This window comes from Stegodyphus dumicola, chromosome X1 (assembly GCF_044657685.1).
Source record: "Stegodyphus dumicola isolate Sdum_Otavi_A_Nest chromosome X1, ASM4465768v1".
Lineage (NCBI taxonomy): Eukaryota > Metazoa > Arthropoda > Arachnida > Araneae > Eresidae > Stegodyphus > Stegodyphus dumicola.
This window is the reverse complement of record NC_140780.1, coordinates 240550654-240568068: the sequence shown is the minus strand read 5'-3', so window position 1 is coordinate 240568068 and position 17415 is coordinate 240550654. Positions and strand designations below refer to the sequence as shown.

Below are 17415 nucleotides of genomic sequence, written 5' to 3'. Positions count from 1 at the left end.
ATTGAGTGTTCAAATTGGTAGTTGGTCGAACCGCCCCTGGCGACAATGCATGCTTGAATTCATCGAGGGAAGGAGTGGTAGAGGTTCCTAATGTCATCCTGCGACACAATTCTGCCAGGCATTCATCAGTTGTCGCTCCAGATCTATATTTTGTGATGCCTGAGTATGACGGCCTACCATGCCCCAGACATGTTTGATTGGTGAAAGGTCTGGTGACCTTGCTGGCCAAGGAAGAGTATCAACCGCACCGAGACAGTCCAGAGATATGCGAGCGGTATGTGGCCTGGCATTATCTTGTTGGAAAATGACCCCAGGATAACTTGCCATGAAGGGTAATGCAACCGGCCACAGGATGGTATCAGCATATCGTTGAGCTGTTAAAGATGTGCGGAGGCTGACTAAAGATGACCTGCTGTCATAAGCTGCCCGAAGAGGGGTTGGATTTCTTTTTGACGAAGAGCGCCCCGGGGTGTCCGAGGGTGTCCCACCCCTCTCCTCTCCCACCATTCGACACAAGAGGACTTTCGGCTTTCATATTTAGAGTGCCGCCATGCCGCACCGACACTATACATTTACAAACATCCATGTCTTCTCCGGGATCCGAGCCCGGGCCCTTCGGTTCCGTAGTAGGCTCCCCTAATCACTGGGCGACCAATGTGTGGTTAATGAAAAGCAAATTTGAGACAATTTTTTAATTAAAACAAAATTTGAAATCTGCGTTTTATTAAAAAAGGACTTAAGAACACAGTTTTCAAAAATATTTAGAAAAGTACAAATGAATATAACAAACGAAGTACATAATTACAGTTCTTGGATCTTGAGGTTCATATTCCAAGTATAATCTGATGAAAGGTATTTGAATACCATATTAAATTTTTTACGTGTTTACAGTCTTTTCAAATTAAAGCAAATGTAAGAAGAAAAGGATTATTTCAGCACTTAACAACGATGAATATTAAACATTAGAAAGCTAAATTCGGTTCAGAAAATTCGCAGTGTGGCACTCGGCTGCTACGAAGTGATATCGGAAATTCATGTCTACTGAAATTGCAATAATCGCGTTGCTTTTTTATGGATGCTTCTACTCCACATCGGCAAAACTCATTTTTTAAAAACTTTGAATAAATATCTTTAACAGTTCTTTTTAAGCTAGATTCAAAAGCCTCAAATGATGAAAACAAACATGAAAATTCGAATTTTCGAATCTCGCACATCATTTTAAAGCTTCGTGGGATTTGAAGATTCAAATTCCCCATTTCTACTTGAAATTGTACGTTTCTTTGGAACAAATCGCATTTATTTTTGTCTTGAAAGAGACATGAGGCAAAATAGTATATCGTACACAATACTCTCATGCACAATACATTTTCCATATTTTATTTGCAAGTATAATATATAGAGTAGGGCAATGCTTTATGTATTTTATTATTATTTTATATAATGCTGTTGAGTCTTGCTGTACGTATATTATCAGTTACAGTCAGTTGTAACTATTTTATGCTACCTTAATACCATATTTCAGATAGGATTCGCTATCACGCGCGGTTTCATGTATCCAAGTACAGAACATTGCATATAAGGCTAAATTTGTGTAGCATATACAGGGCTTGATTGCCATCCAGGCCAACAAGACAAGGTTTTAGAGCTCTAGTCTTCGAGGCTCCAAAATCATCCTCATAACTCCGTTTCTCTTTTCATGAAAATAGGGCCAACCAGCGGCCGAGCAGTAAAGTCGCTGAACACTGGTAATTGGGTCCAAGGTTCGAATCCCGAGAACGGGCTGACTGCATGGGCGTTTTCGTGGTTTTTCCTATGTGTAACGTGTATAGGAGCCAGTTTCCCTTAGAAAGTCCTCCTCCACGAAGGCATCCCTCTCTTTAGGCAGATAGCCCTCGAGGCTTTGCCATAATCACATACACACAAACATACTTTCGTGAAAATAATTAAAGTGAGTGTTCGGAGCAACAAAAGAAATCTATGCTCCGTAGATTATATCAATAAGCCTCTAATTTTTAAATTATTATCCATTACCAGTGTTAAACAAAGTGACAATAAAATGTATTTAGAACGTTTTTCTTTTCTCTCGCTCTTTCTTTCTCGTATGTGTAGCAGTAATAACAATTCTGACGTTTAAACCTAGTTCTGAAAAGAAGATAGCGTTTTCAAAAAAGTCAAGCACAATTTTAAGAAATGACTAAATAAAAATCACTTTTCCGTCATTAGCTTCTGCAAAAATAATGAAACGACATCAGACAGAAACGTGCAAGCACATATGTGGTTTTATTTGCATAACATGCAAGACAGTAGCGGAGACAGGAGAGTCGGAGGGTAATGAGAATGTGAGCTGCTCTGTTTCATTATTATTGCGTCCCATTCGTGTGCTTGGTGCGCTCAATTTATAAATAGTTTATTTTGTTTAATTTTCAAGGTGTTTAAGGATTTATTAAGCCACTAATAACCTAAACCTCTAGGGACTAAATCAGCGGATAATAAATGATTTCATCTCTTATTTCATTTGAGTCTACCAAATAAAGAAGAAAAAATTTGATGGTTAGACACGAGCCCAATTAATTTCTTTGATACTCTTTTACAGGTAATGTTATCAAGAAATTTGTCTTAGTTAAATTTGATACTATACTTCGTGTTTAACATTGCTTGAAATTTTTACTGTCTTTTTACTAGCTGCTTGCGCCAGGGCTGGAGTTACGCAGTAGCTGCCCGGTACAATCTTTGCGGATCCTAAATTCCGCTACACGGCACTTCCATAAATTCTAAAAAATTTGCCGCCCCTGAATTCTGCTGGTCAGTGCGTGACCTAAATTCTAAAAGATTTCCCATCTCTAAATTTTACTGCACTTAATTTTAAATTTGCTACTCCGGTGCCGTCGTATCGGTTGCATCGGTTCTAGCGTCGGCCCTGCTTGCCGCTTAGAAAACTGCAGCTCCAAAGTGATTGATTTTCAAACAAATAAAGAACAGCTAATAATTTTATTTAGTCCTTTTCGATCATTGAAAGATTTTCGATCATCATCATAAAAAAAAATAACTTAAAGATTTATAGTATGAACTGACACTTACATTATTTTTAATAAGTCAGATTCATCAGACTTTTCCGAGGAATTACATAAATCAGATTTTTGAATAAATCATATATAAAAAAAAAGTGGGGAAGGGTAAAGAGCTTAGGAGGAAGGGAAAAAAAAAAAAAAAAAATACGTATATGCATCATGTGCACTATTCAGAGAAGATTAAGTAATTTACAGCAGCAAAGCGCTCGCAAGCTTGTCCATATGCCGGTATGGAAGTGATAGTTTAAAGAGACCTGGCTCCTTACATTTAGATGTAGGCCCACCAGGGGGCCGAGCGGTAAAGTCCCTGAACACTGGTAGTTCGGTCCGAGGTTCTAAACCCAGGAACGGGCTAGCTGCATCGGCGTTTTGGTGGGTTTCCCAATGTGTAACGTGTTAATACGAGCCAGTTCCTCTTAGAAAGTCCTCCACGAAGGCATCCCTCCCTTCCGTGTACTGCCTTAGGGCGGGAGACGTAAACAATCATAATTACATTTAGATGTGGGAAAAAAGAAAATTTCTGTACTGCCCCGCCTTTACCTCAAAACCAAAGCAACCCATGTTTAGTAGTTTCTGGTCACTAGTGGGGCAATATTATTTACGGAAAAAGAGCAAAGATACAAATAAATGAACCAATGCACATATATATCTAGATAGATAGATACAGATATGATATTATTTTCTAAATGATTATTATAGATTCAGGTCATTACAGATTTAGTTAATGAAATAACTTGAGCTTTTATTTATTACATGCTCCACCTTAGGGCACTACATGGAAAGGGAGGGATGCCCCGTGGAGGACTTTCTAAGGGAAACTAGCTCGTATTCACGTTACACATGGGAACAACCACGAAATAGCCCAAGCAGCCAACCCGTTCGCCGAGATACAGACCCCAGACCGAACTACCAGTATTCATCAGCAGCGCTCGGACGCTGGTGAGCAATAACTTTTAGATGAGCAATTGTCAGGGAAATCGCTCTATAACTTAATATAAAGATATTTTCAATTAATATGCCTTTTCCCTTCCATCATTCATAAAAATTATGATCATTTCATTTGCCAAATATATACCAAACGAGAAACGAAAAACTATACTTTTATCCAGGCTTTAATTTTTAAAATTAAAGTCCTGGAGCCTTATCGATGGCCATAAAAAAAGGTAACCAAAATTAAATATAGTTTTTATTTATTAAAATTGTTTTATTATTAATTCTTTTATTTAATTAATTTCATAATAAAATTAAAGAAAATTTAAATAAATAAATAAATAAATTTAATTATGACAAATAGTTAAGTAATAAATTAAAATTTTGGAACTCATCTTACTAGGGGGTTTCGGCTGGAATTACTCTTCAGATTAAAGATGAGAAGTACTGGAGCCGGATTTTACCTCTCGTAATTTTTCGTAAGGCGATAAAAACTGTATGGGATGGTTACTCCGAAAAATTATACGTACAAATGGTAAAAAATAAAACAATTTGTTAATGAGACAGAAATTTCATTCAATATTTTTTTCCATTCCCTTAATAAGAAAATTTTTACCGTTGTGCTTGCGTATTTTCCATAAAAAAATAATTTCCCCGATTCTTGTTTATTTTGGAATGCTTTTTGAGCTATTATTAAAAATGGTTTAACTACTTTTCTCTAATCAATTATTTTGCAAATTCATTAATTCAGGAAACTTTAAAGTCCATCTATTTCACCGTTTGTTTAATCTTGGCGACGATTTGGCTGCGATAGCGGCAACCCTGTCGGAGGTCGTTTCCCTCTCTCCCCCATCGAACGAAATGGGCACAGTCGTAGCCTCAGGTTGAAATGAGTGAAAGAGACGCAAAGTCTGAAAAGTTGTTCTGCTTATCGTTATTGTGTCTCGAAGGAATATTGCGCGTCGTTGTCTTGGAGGGCAGAATGTTAACAATTTTCGTTGTGTTGGGAAGTGTTAATTTTCCGATCTTGTTATTTGATCTGCATATTAGCCTGCAATAATTCTAATTGTGGAATACGAGTCTTTTGCCGCCTCTTAGTTTTTCATCGAGCCAATCCAGCCAAGATTCCAGATCACATGGCCTCAACATGACATATTCATTATGGAGGCCTCGGCTAAAATGCAGGCAAGAATGTCTAAAGTTTGGAGGTGAAATCATTAGAAGATGCCAAGGAAGCTTAAATCTCAAGGTATTGTACTATCTGTATTATTATGTAATATTTTTGTTATGAATACTTTCGTCGCCCCGCGAATCGCTACTAGGTAAAGCGCGCTTTATTTTTATCACCAGCTAGAGGGGGCGGGGGGCTAAAAAAGGAATTGTGTTAACCCTGTAGTCGGAAACTATTAATGAACTGATATCCCACTTCTTTGCTAATGTGCAACTTTGTTTTAACTGTTTGTTGTCGCTTTGATAATGAAGATAACGGGTATTTTTCATCGTTAATTGATGGTAGTTCACTGTAGTGCTATTAGAGGACAATTTCCCCTTTAAGCAATGCATGGCAAATAGACATATGATTCTGAAAATATGTTAGCTTTCTAAAATGTTTACAAAATATTATTGCACTGCATATAATTTTACTTCACAAGTTTCAGTATACATCATTTTGGCTCTTTAAATTCTGGGAATATTAATCATCATATTTGATAGCAGTGCAGTGTATGTTCAATAAACATCTTTTTTTTTTTTTTTTTTTTTTTTTAAAGAAACAATGCAGACAATAAAAAAAATAATGATTAATAACGGTTTCAGCTGGGGCGAAACTTTAATGTATTTGATGTGCCGAGAATTTTTTTTTTAATTCCGTCTTTTTAAACGGCATTGTTATTGTATTAAAAACATTGTTATGAATGCAGAGCATTAGGTATGAAGTTATCAATAGTAAACAAAGTGGATAAAATAGGCTATACTATTCTCTTCTAATTAAGTTTTAAAAAATTATACAGATGCAAAAGAGAATATTTTTTTCTCCTTCAAAAACGATCAGTGTCTTTGTTTTGCAATTGTTTATTTTGTTTTCATGATCGTGGAAACGGAATATTTTTATCGAATTTATGTATTATTCGATCATGACTATACTTTCTCGGACTTATTTCAAAGATTTATTGTATTGTTTCTGTGTCATAATTCAAATAAATTTCAGTTCTGGCCATATTTTGAAAAGGTAGGTTTTATCTAATAAGAATGCAGATATTAGCATAGCAAAGGATATATTTATTGGTTGGAATTTTTGGAAGGAATTTCTGAAATTTAAAGTATTTTAGAATCGATGCAGAGTATGCAAATGTTTTAGTACTTATCAGGCTCTTACGAGTAGGGAAAGAAAAGAAAACTTTGTTAAGATTTGTACTGATGGTTAAAAAAGGCCTCTTTTTTCATGCTATATATTTTATTCCTATCAATTCTATTTCTTTGTATTTTAAAGCCTTGAGGCACATATTTATGTGAAATTGTTTTCTTTCTGTGGTAACTCAGAAGTGGCATTGTGATAATTTAAAATATGTCTGTATCCCATTTTCAAGTTAACATTGGGAAGTGTCATATTAAAAAATATAAATTTATTCATAAATTGCACATAAATTTAAATACCTGACATTTATAAAATGAATATTCACTCATCAAGCACATAAACTAGTCTTGAGGCTGTCATGCCTGGATTATCAAGTTCTGTATATATGTAGGTATACATCCCACTTAAGAATTTCACATGGAGATTAGCTTATATTCGTCTCTCTTTAGAAGAAATTTTCATAGAGGTTAGCTTGTATTTGTTGCATATGTTGTAAGACATGGTTCATGCAACAAGATGTCACCTATTTTAAGATACTAAAAATGAAACTAGCATTATTTAATATATTGAACTGTCAAATGTATTTGCCAGGTTATAGATTAAAATCCTCTGTGTTTATACATGCAATTTTAGGTGTTTATTGAGATAGTATGATTTGAGTTTTCCTGTGCCTTTTTTAAACCAATTCAGAATATTGTCCTGATGACAGAAATATGTATGTAAAATGTAAATGGTAAATGTATATTTTATCTTTAAGTAGTGGTGATAAGAACCTACAAATATTTTATTCATTCGTTTATTGTTGCTGTTATTGATTGGATGTTTACATTTATGTTTATTTTTAATTTTACTCTAAAATTTTTAAAATCAAAACTCTGCATTAATTGTAGTTGATATAGGCTGAGATGTGGTATGTGTGAAAGAAATTCCATGTTCAGTAGCTGTTCGTTCTGTGGGATGGATGATGATAATTAGTGGTATTGATAGTTCTCTTTGGATTTACTGATGTTTATGTAGCTCCTTTAATTTTTCATAAATGAGTAAAGCTCTTGGGAAAGTAGATAGATTTAGCTTTTTAATTACTTATGAATACTGTGACATAAATTTTTACCCTAAACACATATTTAAAAGTAAATATAAAGATCTCTAATTTTATTTCATCATTAACTGCCTGGTTTTTAATACATTAAAGTTTATCAGCATTTTGACTTAAATACAAAATGCTTTATTTGCAATGAGGATAATAGTGATGAGGTTTATTATAATTTTGTTATGTAGTAAGCAAATTCATATTGTAGAAAATTTTTTATTCTGTTACTGTATAAGTGAAAATAGTCTCTTTAGCTATGAAAAATTAAATAAAACAATATCTGTTCCAAAAGAAAAATAACTTATTTTTTGGATTACCATCCGGAGCTTCGAAGAATTAAATGTGAACTTTTATGGATCAAAACATTGAGGCGTGTTAGGTTTTATCTGAGATCTTCAAAAAAACTAGAAAACAAATTGATCAAAAGGAAGTTTTTATGGACTGTATTTACTACCGAGAAAAAGCTATTTTCCTTGGGAGATAACTCTTCTGTGATCTGACTAATTTAAATAATTATATCCGTCAGTTGTAAGATGAATTTTTTTTTTTTTTTTTTTTTTTTTTTTTAAATGTGGAGTAAGTTGCTGATATGTGAAAATTTAAGAATAATTTACTATAAACCATTAAACATTATTTAAAACATTTTACATTTTCTGTTGTTTTCTTGTCTTTGTTTTTGTAAAATAGCTTTCATGGCATATTTGCTTTTGTTACAGCAGTATTGTAAATTAAATTGCAGTTTAAAAAGCAGTACTTAAATTTAAAAATTATAAATGAAATGCGAGCTTATATTATTCAAAAGATAACATCATTAACAATTTATTTCCCTTTATCATCTAAAGATAATGTAAAAAAAATTACCATTGTTACAAAAATTTCAAATTCTCATTTATGTACCCTGAATCAAGTTAAATAATTTGAATTCATTGGCAGTATTGGAGTGTTTTATTTATTCTTCAAAAAATGTATCATTCTTGTGAGAAGTAATCAGCACAGTCGGTATTACATTATTGTTTTATTTTATTAATTTAATATTAAAATAAATATTTGATATACATTTTTGTCACAAAAACCTTATATTAGCATAGTTTAATTAAATAAATGCAATTTATTACCCTTTATTACAAAATGTATCCATTTTAGGCTGATTTCAGTGACCATCAGAGCTGGTGTTAGGCATTTTGTCTCCTGGTTCAATTTCTGTGGGTCCTAAATTCTTTCGAAAAGTTCTAAATTCTGAAAAATCCATCACCTCTAAATACTGCTTTCTCTAAATTCTAAAAATTTTGCCATCCTAGATTTTATTGCTCAGTGTTTTTATGAATTAAAAAAAATTTTCCACTCCTATTCTGCCGCCCAAAGCAGTCGCACTTGTGCTGGTCCAGTATTATGGAAGTTCAGCACTGGTTAAAGAGTTACTAGTTATACACAAATTGTACAGAAATCGAAACAATTCACAAATCTAAACAAGCATTGATGTTGCTGGTGAGCAGAAATAAAGCAAGGAGTATATCCTTATATATAAACTAGTTTGGTTGTAATATTTCCTTTCTTCTCCCAAGAAGCATAAGATGAAAATATATATATTAAAAATGTAATGTGAATTATGAAAATATTTGTTTTCTGGAAACTGTAGCGATTCATTTCAGTAATATACATACAAGTAAAATGTTTTTGGAAAATTCATTAGAGTCTAATTGGTTAGAGTTGACTTTAGAGTACCCCTTGTATGATCGGGAAGTTGTTGTTTCATTTATGGTAACCTGAGTAGTTGAATGTTATCGAAACCCTATTATGAGGTAATTGCATTATTTTGGGAAATTTTGAATCATAGGATATTTTGTAAGGGCTTTTGGGGTGCGTGTGGTTAGAAAGTACATTGCTTGTTTCGTTGTTTGGACGGTAGAATGGTTGAATGTAGTAAGATTAATTTGAAGTTTCTGTATGATTTGGAACAAAAGGAGAAAAGTGCATTAATTGGCTAATGTGTAAATGAAGGTTTACTTCGTAGCCATTTTCCGGATAGTCCAGAATACGTAGGATATTTTTGACTCTTATTTTTGTGAATTTATGTGGCGATGCCGATATACGGTTTCTAATTCAGATAATTTTAGGAAGTTTTTGGATGCTGTTAAGGAATTTTGTGTGCTACAGACTGAATATTAAGGAATTTCTAAATAAGGTAAGTGGATATTTGCTTTGTGTAGTGCTTAAATGCATAACAGATTTTTGCTTTTTTATGTTATTTTATTGTTTGGTTTAAAATGTAGTTTATTGAGATTATGCATTTTTTGTTTGGCTCTACTGTAAAATTGGGTGCTCTTTTGACTTTTTAAGTGAAAATATATCAATGTGTACATGGACAAACTCAAGGGAGTGCACAAAGCCTAGTTTGTGCAATTCTCTGATATTTTTTAAGTGAAAATAGGTTGATGTGTACATGGATAAAGTCAAGGGAGTGCACAATGTCATTTTTGTACAATTCTGGGAATTTTTTTTAAGTGAAAATAGGTCGATGGGGTACAGAGTTTGTGCAATTCTTTGTCTTGTTATGTTGGCTTTGTGAAGAGGTGATTTTTGGCAGAAAAATCGCTGCTACGCAAGCCAAAATAGCAAGTCAAAGAATTGCACATCGGTATCCATGTACCGCCAATAATCGCCAAGCTACGCCAAGGGTGACCCTAAAATATATTTTTACCATCTAATTATTTTTTGGCTTTCATCCCCTTGATTCTGTAAGTTTAGTCAATTGTGCTTCTATCGTACTATAAAACTAATAGTAAAAGTGGTTTTCAACAACAGTAATTATGATATGGCATATTTTTGTTTAATTTAAAAACAGTGAATATTTTTAAGAAGCCTTTTCAATAAAATAAAATAATCTTATACATTGAACATATGAGATTCTGGGTAAAAGTATAGTTTAGGGTACACCTTGGTGAAACTTGGCGATTTTTGGCGGTACATGGATACCGATTTTGTGCAATTCTTTGACTCGTTATTTTGGCTTGCGAAGTGGCGATTTTTGAGCCAAAAAGTCAAAATAGCAAGACAAACAATTGCACAAACTCAGTATATACGTCGACCCATTTTCACTTATAAAAAAAATCCCCGAATTGCACAAAAATGGCATTGCACACTCTTTTAACTTTATCCATGTACACGTCGACCTATTTTTCACTTGAAAAAAAAAATCTCAGAATTGCACAAACTTGCAGTGCACACTCCCTTTACTTTGTCCATGTACACATTGATATATTTTCACTTAAAAAGTCAAAGGAGCACCAAATTCTACAATATAGGCAAACAAAAAATACATAATCTCAATAAAATACATTTTAAACCAAACAATAAAATAACATAAAAAAGGAAAAACATGTTATACATTTAAGCACTACCAAAAGCAAATATTCACTTACCATGATTTTCGAGTTCGCTTCGTACACCCAGAGCCACGTAAAAATCAAAATATCAATCATACTCAAATGTCTTTTTTCAAACCAGGTACTCTTTCTGATCGAACGCTTCACATAGTGACCATCTGAACCTTTCTTCCTACAAACCCATTCAAATCCATCTAAACAGTTTTAACACACACCACAAAAACGCTTACAAAACAACCCATGATTCAAAATTTCCCAGAATCATGCACCCGATTTCGTCACAATAGGGTTTCCATAACATTCAACTACTCAGGCTATCATAAATGAAACAACAACTTGGCGATAAGTCAAACATCTTTGCCATAATACAAGGGGTACCTTAAAGTCTACTCTACCCAGATTCTGTATTGCTCATACATTAAGAAAGAGAATGACTTATTGTTTCTCCCTTTTTTGTTTTTGCCAGTTAAATGTGTTTTAAATTACAGAAAGGTATGTTAAATATAAATCAATTAGAAATTATATTAAAATATTAATTTTATTTACTTTATGGTAGATACAGGGGTTGGACAAAAATATGGAAACACCTTTAAAAAAACATGTTTCTTTGCTTAATATGATGTAGGAAACCCGTTGGCATCCGAAACAGCTTGCAGTCTTCTCGGAATGGATAAATACAGTTCCTGTATGTTTGCCAAGGGAATATTATACCATTCTTCCTGCAAAACGGTGGCAAGTTCAGATAACGATGTTGGCGGTGGATAACGAGAACGCACTTTCCATTCCAATGTAGACCACAAAGGTTCGATAATATTCAGATCTGGTGACTGTGGTGGCCAGGGGAGATGGGACAACTCATCTTCGAAAAAACCAGAAAACCAGTCTGGTGAGCTGTGTGAACAGGGGCTTTGTCGTCTTGGAAGACACCATCACCATTGGGGAACAAAGTTTGTACCATGGGATGAACTTGATCAGCCAAAATGTTCACATAAGTCTTGGCAGTCATGTGCCCTGACACAGTTATCATGGGGCTAGCAGAGAACCACGATATGGCTGCCCAAACCATAAAAGAACCCCGCCATGTTTCACTCTTGGCAACAAGCAGTCTGTATTATAGGCTTGAGATGGCGTTCTCCAGACGTAAACTCGGCCAGAAGTGGGAAACAATGTGAAAGAAGACTCGTCAGACCATATTACTCGCTTCCACTGCTCTATAGTTCAGGCTTTATGACTTAAACACCACCTTTTCCTGTTACGGGCATTAACATCACTGATGAGTGGCTTCTCAATTGCAGCATGGCCAGCAATTCCCTGTTTATGAAGCTCCCTTCTAATTGTTTTGGTACTCACAGGGTTCGGTAACACAACATTCATTTCAGCAGTAACTTTTGCAGCTGTGGTCTTCTTATTTTTCATCACAATTGTCCTTAATGATCGTCTGTCACGATCACTCAGGACACACTTTCGTCCGCGCTGTGATTTAGCAGGTGATGTTTTTCCGCTTTTCAAATATGCGGAATAAATCTTCGATACAGTACCTTTTGAAACACTAAACACCTTGGCTACCTTGCTTACGGAAGCACCTACCATACGTGCTCCAACAATTTGCCCACGTTTGAAGTCTGTTAACTCTGACATAATGCAATGACAACCTCACATAAGAGTACTCCGACAACAACTGAACTGTTTAGCACATTTACGAAGTTGTATAGGTGGCGTCAGTAGTCAAAAACGCCAGCGCCACCTACATATTTCATTAAAATCAATCTTTCTTTTCAAACATGCATTTCACAAGGTGTTTCCATATTTTTGTCCATCCACTGTATGTATGAATTGTTAAGAAGTGTGTGTATTGTTTTTAAATTCCTGATTTCGGTAAGTGCAGTTATAATTTTCTGGCAATACCTCGTGGAACTGGTAGTTTGGTGGGCAACATTGAGGATAAAAGAAAGACCTTTTATCTCATGAAAAAAGAATATGTGCTAAGCCACATGGGTGATAAAATATCATAGTAGAATGGATTGAAAAAACAAAAGGACAAGCAAGCTCTTAACTGTATTACCCTCCTGAAAAGTCCCTGAATATTGGAGACTAATTTTTCATCAAGCTAAGAGAGAAAGAAAGACAACAGTCATTTTCAAAAATGGTGCAATACTAAGAACTATGTAAAAACAGGAACCAATTAACAAAATTCAGAACTCTAGAAACATCCATAATAAAAAATTTCTTTTATTTTGTGCATTTCTCTCTATTTACACAGTGATCTGTTTTAGATTAAAAAAACACCAGAAAATTGCACGAATTCAAGCCTTGTGCAGAACATAGCACACTCCATGCATTTTCGTTTTCCCCATGTACACAGCAGTTTGTTTTCACTTTTAAAAAAATCATGAGAGAGTTGCAGATTTGACATCACACACAAATTTTGATCTATGAAATTCGATTATTTTTAGAAAGTAAAACTTTATGAAATGTGTATTTTTCATTCTGTATTGTCAAACAAAATCCCATATTTTTGAAGAAATGTAATGCTTTTGTTTGTATCAGCTGGAAAACTCCACCATCCCATTAAATTCTTTAGCGCCTCAAAATATGAAAATGTAACAAAAACAGAAAATTGACCAGGATGTATTGCTTATGTCATGAGTTAACTATTTTGTTGACATAGTGGGCTGTATTGTGAATACTTTTCGGGAGGGGTATTATGATGGTAATATCTTTGTCTTGTGTGTTCCACTAATTCAGCTGTCTTATGTGCTCCACTACACGGACTCCAACTGAGGAACTCCTATAATAGGCAAGGGCTGAGTTGCCATTTCAGTTTCCCCATGAGATGAAAGTATGATAATCATGCTACTACTTTGGGCTCGCCATGCTTGAGACACAGACTTTAAAGTTTTTCTCTGTAGCCATTGCTACCTCCTGAGCACATGGGGGTTACCACTTCCATTTTCCAAGGATCAGAACGGTGGGAAACTTGAATGCCTAAAGATCTGACTGGTTGTTGATAATGCTACCCACTGATAGTATGCGGATTGCTCCGCCTTAGTGGAATTAAATGGAATTTGGTTGACAACAGACCAGCCACTGCACCACTACCAATATCTCCACCTTGGGGACTTACGACTACCAGACCCACAAAGAGTTAGGATAATATTTCTCCCCAAGGATTCTCGGGAACCAACAGGTTCATTATGTTTATCCCCTGGTGCCGAGACTGCCAAAAGGCTATCAAAGAGCTTGTTCTGTTGAACAAGAATAATTTTTTCTGTTTGTTTCACAAGGTAAGAGTGAATGCATAGCTTGATCTTTCTGAATTATGAAACAGTTTCATAATATTTTAGTAGAAATCAGAAATGAAAGTCATTTGAACCCTTATTTTATGGGATGGAATTTCATTTTCAAAAACCAAAATTTATAATATCATCCTCATATTCACTGAGAAAACAGTGTGTTCCATGCATTTGCTCTGATAAAAATGACAGCTTCAAACCAAGAATGAAGTTTTTTTTCACCCTCTCCCCTTTTTAAAGTACAGTAAAAGCTTAACTATTCAGCATTCAAGTAGCCAGAATATTTTAGAATTTTAGAAACTATCGCACCTCAAAACAATGAAACAAATGAGACTTTTATTACCAAGCAGTATGCTTTGTAATAGATAAATGTGACATAACAGTACAGTCATAAGATCTTCACCTTGGTTTTATGTAAATCTAATTCTTGATTAGTGAATTTAGTTTTTGTAGAGCCTATAAGTTACCGTAATTTCTGGAAGAAAGGCCGCATCAGCGTAAACGCCGCACTCGAGAAAAATGGCGGGAAAAAAATTAAAATTGCACAGAAATGCCGCATCAGCGTAAACGTCGCAATAGATTAAATTGCGCGTGACATCGTCGTGGGCCGTATAGATGCAAAAACTCAACCTAAGTCCTAATATATGACATACCAGTTAAGAAAAATGCATGAAATGAAACCATAACTCAAAAATAAATTAAAGGTAAGAAATGTATAGCTTCTGTGCCGTTTAGAGACATTTTCAAAAATTTTCCACTCCCTAATTAAAAACTATCCAACAAGTACTTGTACCCTAACTGATGGGATCTGTATTTGGCAGAATGCCAAGAAAAATCCATTCATGCTGAAGGGGAAATACGTCAGAGTTCGTTATTGCGAGGCAGGTGGAGTCGTGTCCGCCTTTGAAAAAAATTGCAGAAAAGGCAGGGGTGGAAAGAGGATGGGTCCTGGAAGATTCATCGAATGGCAGAGGAGAGAGACTATTCAAACTGATGAGAATGTTGATTTGAAAGGGGGAAGAATGTTATTGTTCTGAGATCCCGTTTAGGGTGAATAAGGCATGTAGGCCCGTTCAAGGGAAAAAATGTAAACAAAATAAGGTTTGCAAAAAGCAACTGAGTGGTCTTTTGTGTGGGAACAGCACCAATCTATGCACAATGACAAGGCCATCCAAACTATGTACAATGACCATCATAGGAAATATTTTATTTTTAGTGCACCTAAACGCCGCATGGGTAGAAACGCCGCACCCGCTGAAAATTTAAGTTTTAAACACGTAAATGCCGCGGCGTTTCTTCCGGAAATTACGGTAACTGCTATTTATCCTTTGCATTTTGTAAAAATTATTAAAATTTTAGACCTCCCTTCTTTTGCACATGCAATGGATTATTTTCGGAGTTTCAGGATATTGGCATTAAGATGAGACACAATATGACTTTATTTGAAAATACGGCAAAAAATTATGATAAGCAATTTTACTTGTATCTGTGGATTATCTAACTGAAAAATAAGTCTGCTCCTTTGAGCTTCTTTCAGAATGATTGATGCAATTTTGCAGAATCTGCACCAACTTTTATTGTTGACAGGATTTCAAAATTGGATAAAATATTTTACTTTTATGTTTAAGGTCTAAGAAATACATCGGCTTTTATGTGTGAAATGCCCCTCTCCCATATCTTCTAATTTAAATTTAGGCCTTTTATATTTAAAGTGATAGCAAATGATATTTTAATGGTGATTGGTTTTATAATTTTGGTACTTTTCTGTTTCGCCGGCGCAAATCTCGCCAAGCAGACTTTATTGGCGACAACATACAGTATACACATAAAAAATGTTAGTTCTAAGGATTTTTTTATTTTGAAGGCATAAACATTTTAATATTGTTTGAAATTTTGTAAAAAACCAATAAATAAAGACAATACATTTGTAAAAAAGACAATAATTTAAGAATGTACTATGCTTTCATGGTCAACATCCTGATTCGGCGGTTCATATCACGTTACACCAAGTGATCTCATCTCACGTAAACTACGTTACAAAAATCTAATTCTCTTAGTTATTATCTACATTAATTTCAAGTTAAATCTTAATTCGGAATACCAGTGTAAATGCAAGAATTATTTCAATTCGTATGAATAGCTTACTTAGAAATTACGTAAGACCGCAGTGCTTTACTTTGCTAGTGCATTCTTATTAAGAATTGATGAATTAACTCTTGACTTTGCCTTTTCTACATTTTCACTTTCGGGTGAGAGGTGTGATGGCATCCTAATTAACTTAATTACCACGAATGGCCTTAGGGCATAAAATTCTGGTAAAAATTCTATGTAATTGTATGCCAGTATTGAAAGAAACAATCAAACTGGTAAGAAATGGCTGCGATTTGTTTTGAAAATGAGGTGTAAAAGGTTACCAGCGAAGATATTCTGTTTGACATCAGTTGCACCATTATTGGGGACTTAATCACCTGCGCCGGCAAAACGGAAAAGTACCATAATTTTAAATCAGAAATTTCTTCCAGTTTTTCAGTTTTTTTTGTCTTTTCTGCCATGATTTGCAATTTTAATATGCCCAGCTATTCGCAGTTTTCACATACGGTCAAACCTTGCTTAATCAGCATCTCTCATAATGAGCAATTCGCATAACGAGCAAAACAAAATGTAAAAAATGACTCTCTTAATGAGGTATGATCATCAGAAAAAGTGAAATGGATTAATCATGATGTCGCATGGAGGATGTATCTAGACTTTCAGTCTGTGTTTAGCATTTGTTCAGCTAGCATCTTACTGTCACCTGTGAAAGTTGTATACAGATACATTATTGTGTATTTTTTTAGAGCAAAGTATAAGCATGCTCCCAAAGAAAATGCTGCAGTGACAAATAATTGAGAAGTCTGAAAGGTTGAGCGTGGCTTATCTACGTGCACATATAATCAGTCTACATCAGCAATTTGCACTATACCTTAAAACAGTGATTCCCAAACTGTAGATCGCGAGGTCATTTTCGGTAGATCGCATTATCTTGGCTAATCTTGATTCCGTCACTGAGCTGACGACAACTGCTTATTTCTCCTGCACAACTGCCATTGTCAGCCTCATCTTATAGTTGATGGTATAAGCATGTTTGTTTGTTGTGTGTGTATTAGACATTTGGTAACTTCGATAGTTTGATTTAGGCATTGGTATCTAACTAGGTCTGTTCTAACGATGGCTTGTTCAAGCAAAAAGAAAATTCTTATCACTTTCATTCGGAATGGGAAACCTATTACTTCTTTACTCAGGTAAAGGACAAATGTGT

At 34.6% G+C, this 17415-nt stretch overlaps 1 protein-coding gene across 1 annotated transcript in view; it reads left to right on the top strand.

Moving 5' to 3' along the window:
* The first annotated feature begins 4864 nt into the window (after positions 1–4864).
* lgs (BCL9 domain-containing protein legless) overlaps positions 4865–17415 on the top strand; it is a 228465-nt gene continuing 215914 nt past the window's right edge. Inside the window, exon 1 of the mRNA XM_085807268.1 lies at positions 4865–5247. Within this exon, the coding sequence (XP_085663394.1) occupies positions 5223–5247 (25 nt within the window). The 5' untranslated portion in view covers positions 4865–5222. The remainder of the gene's footprint in view (positions 5248–17415) is intronic.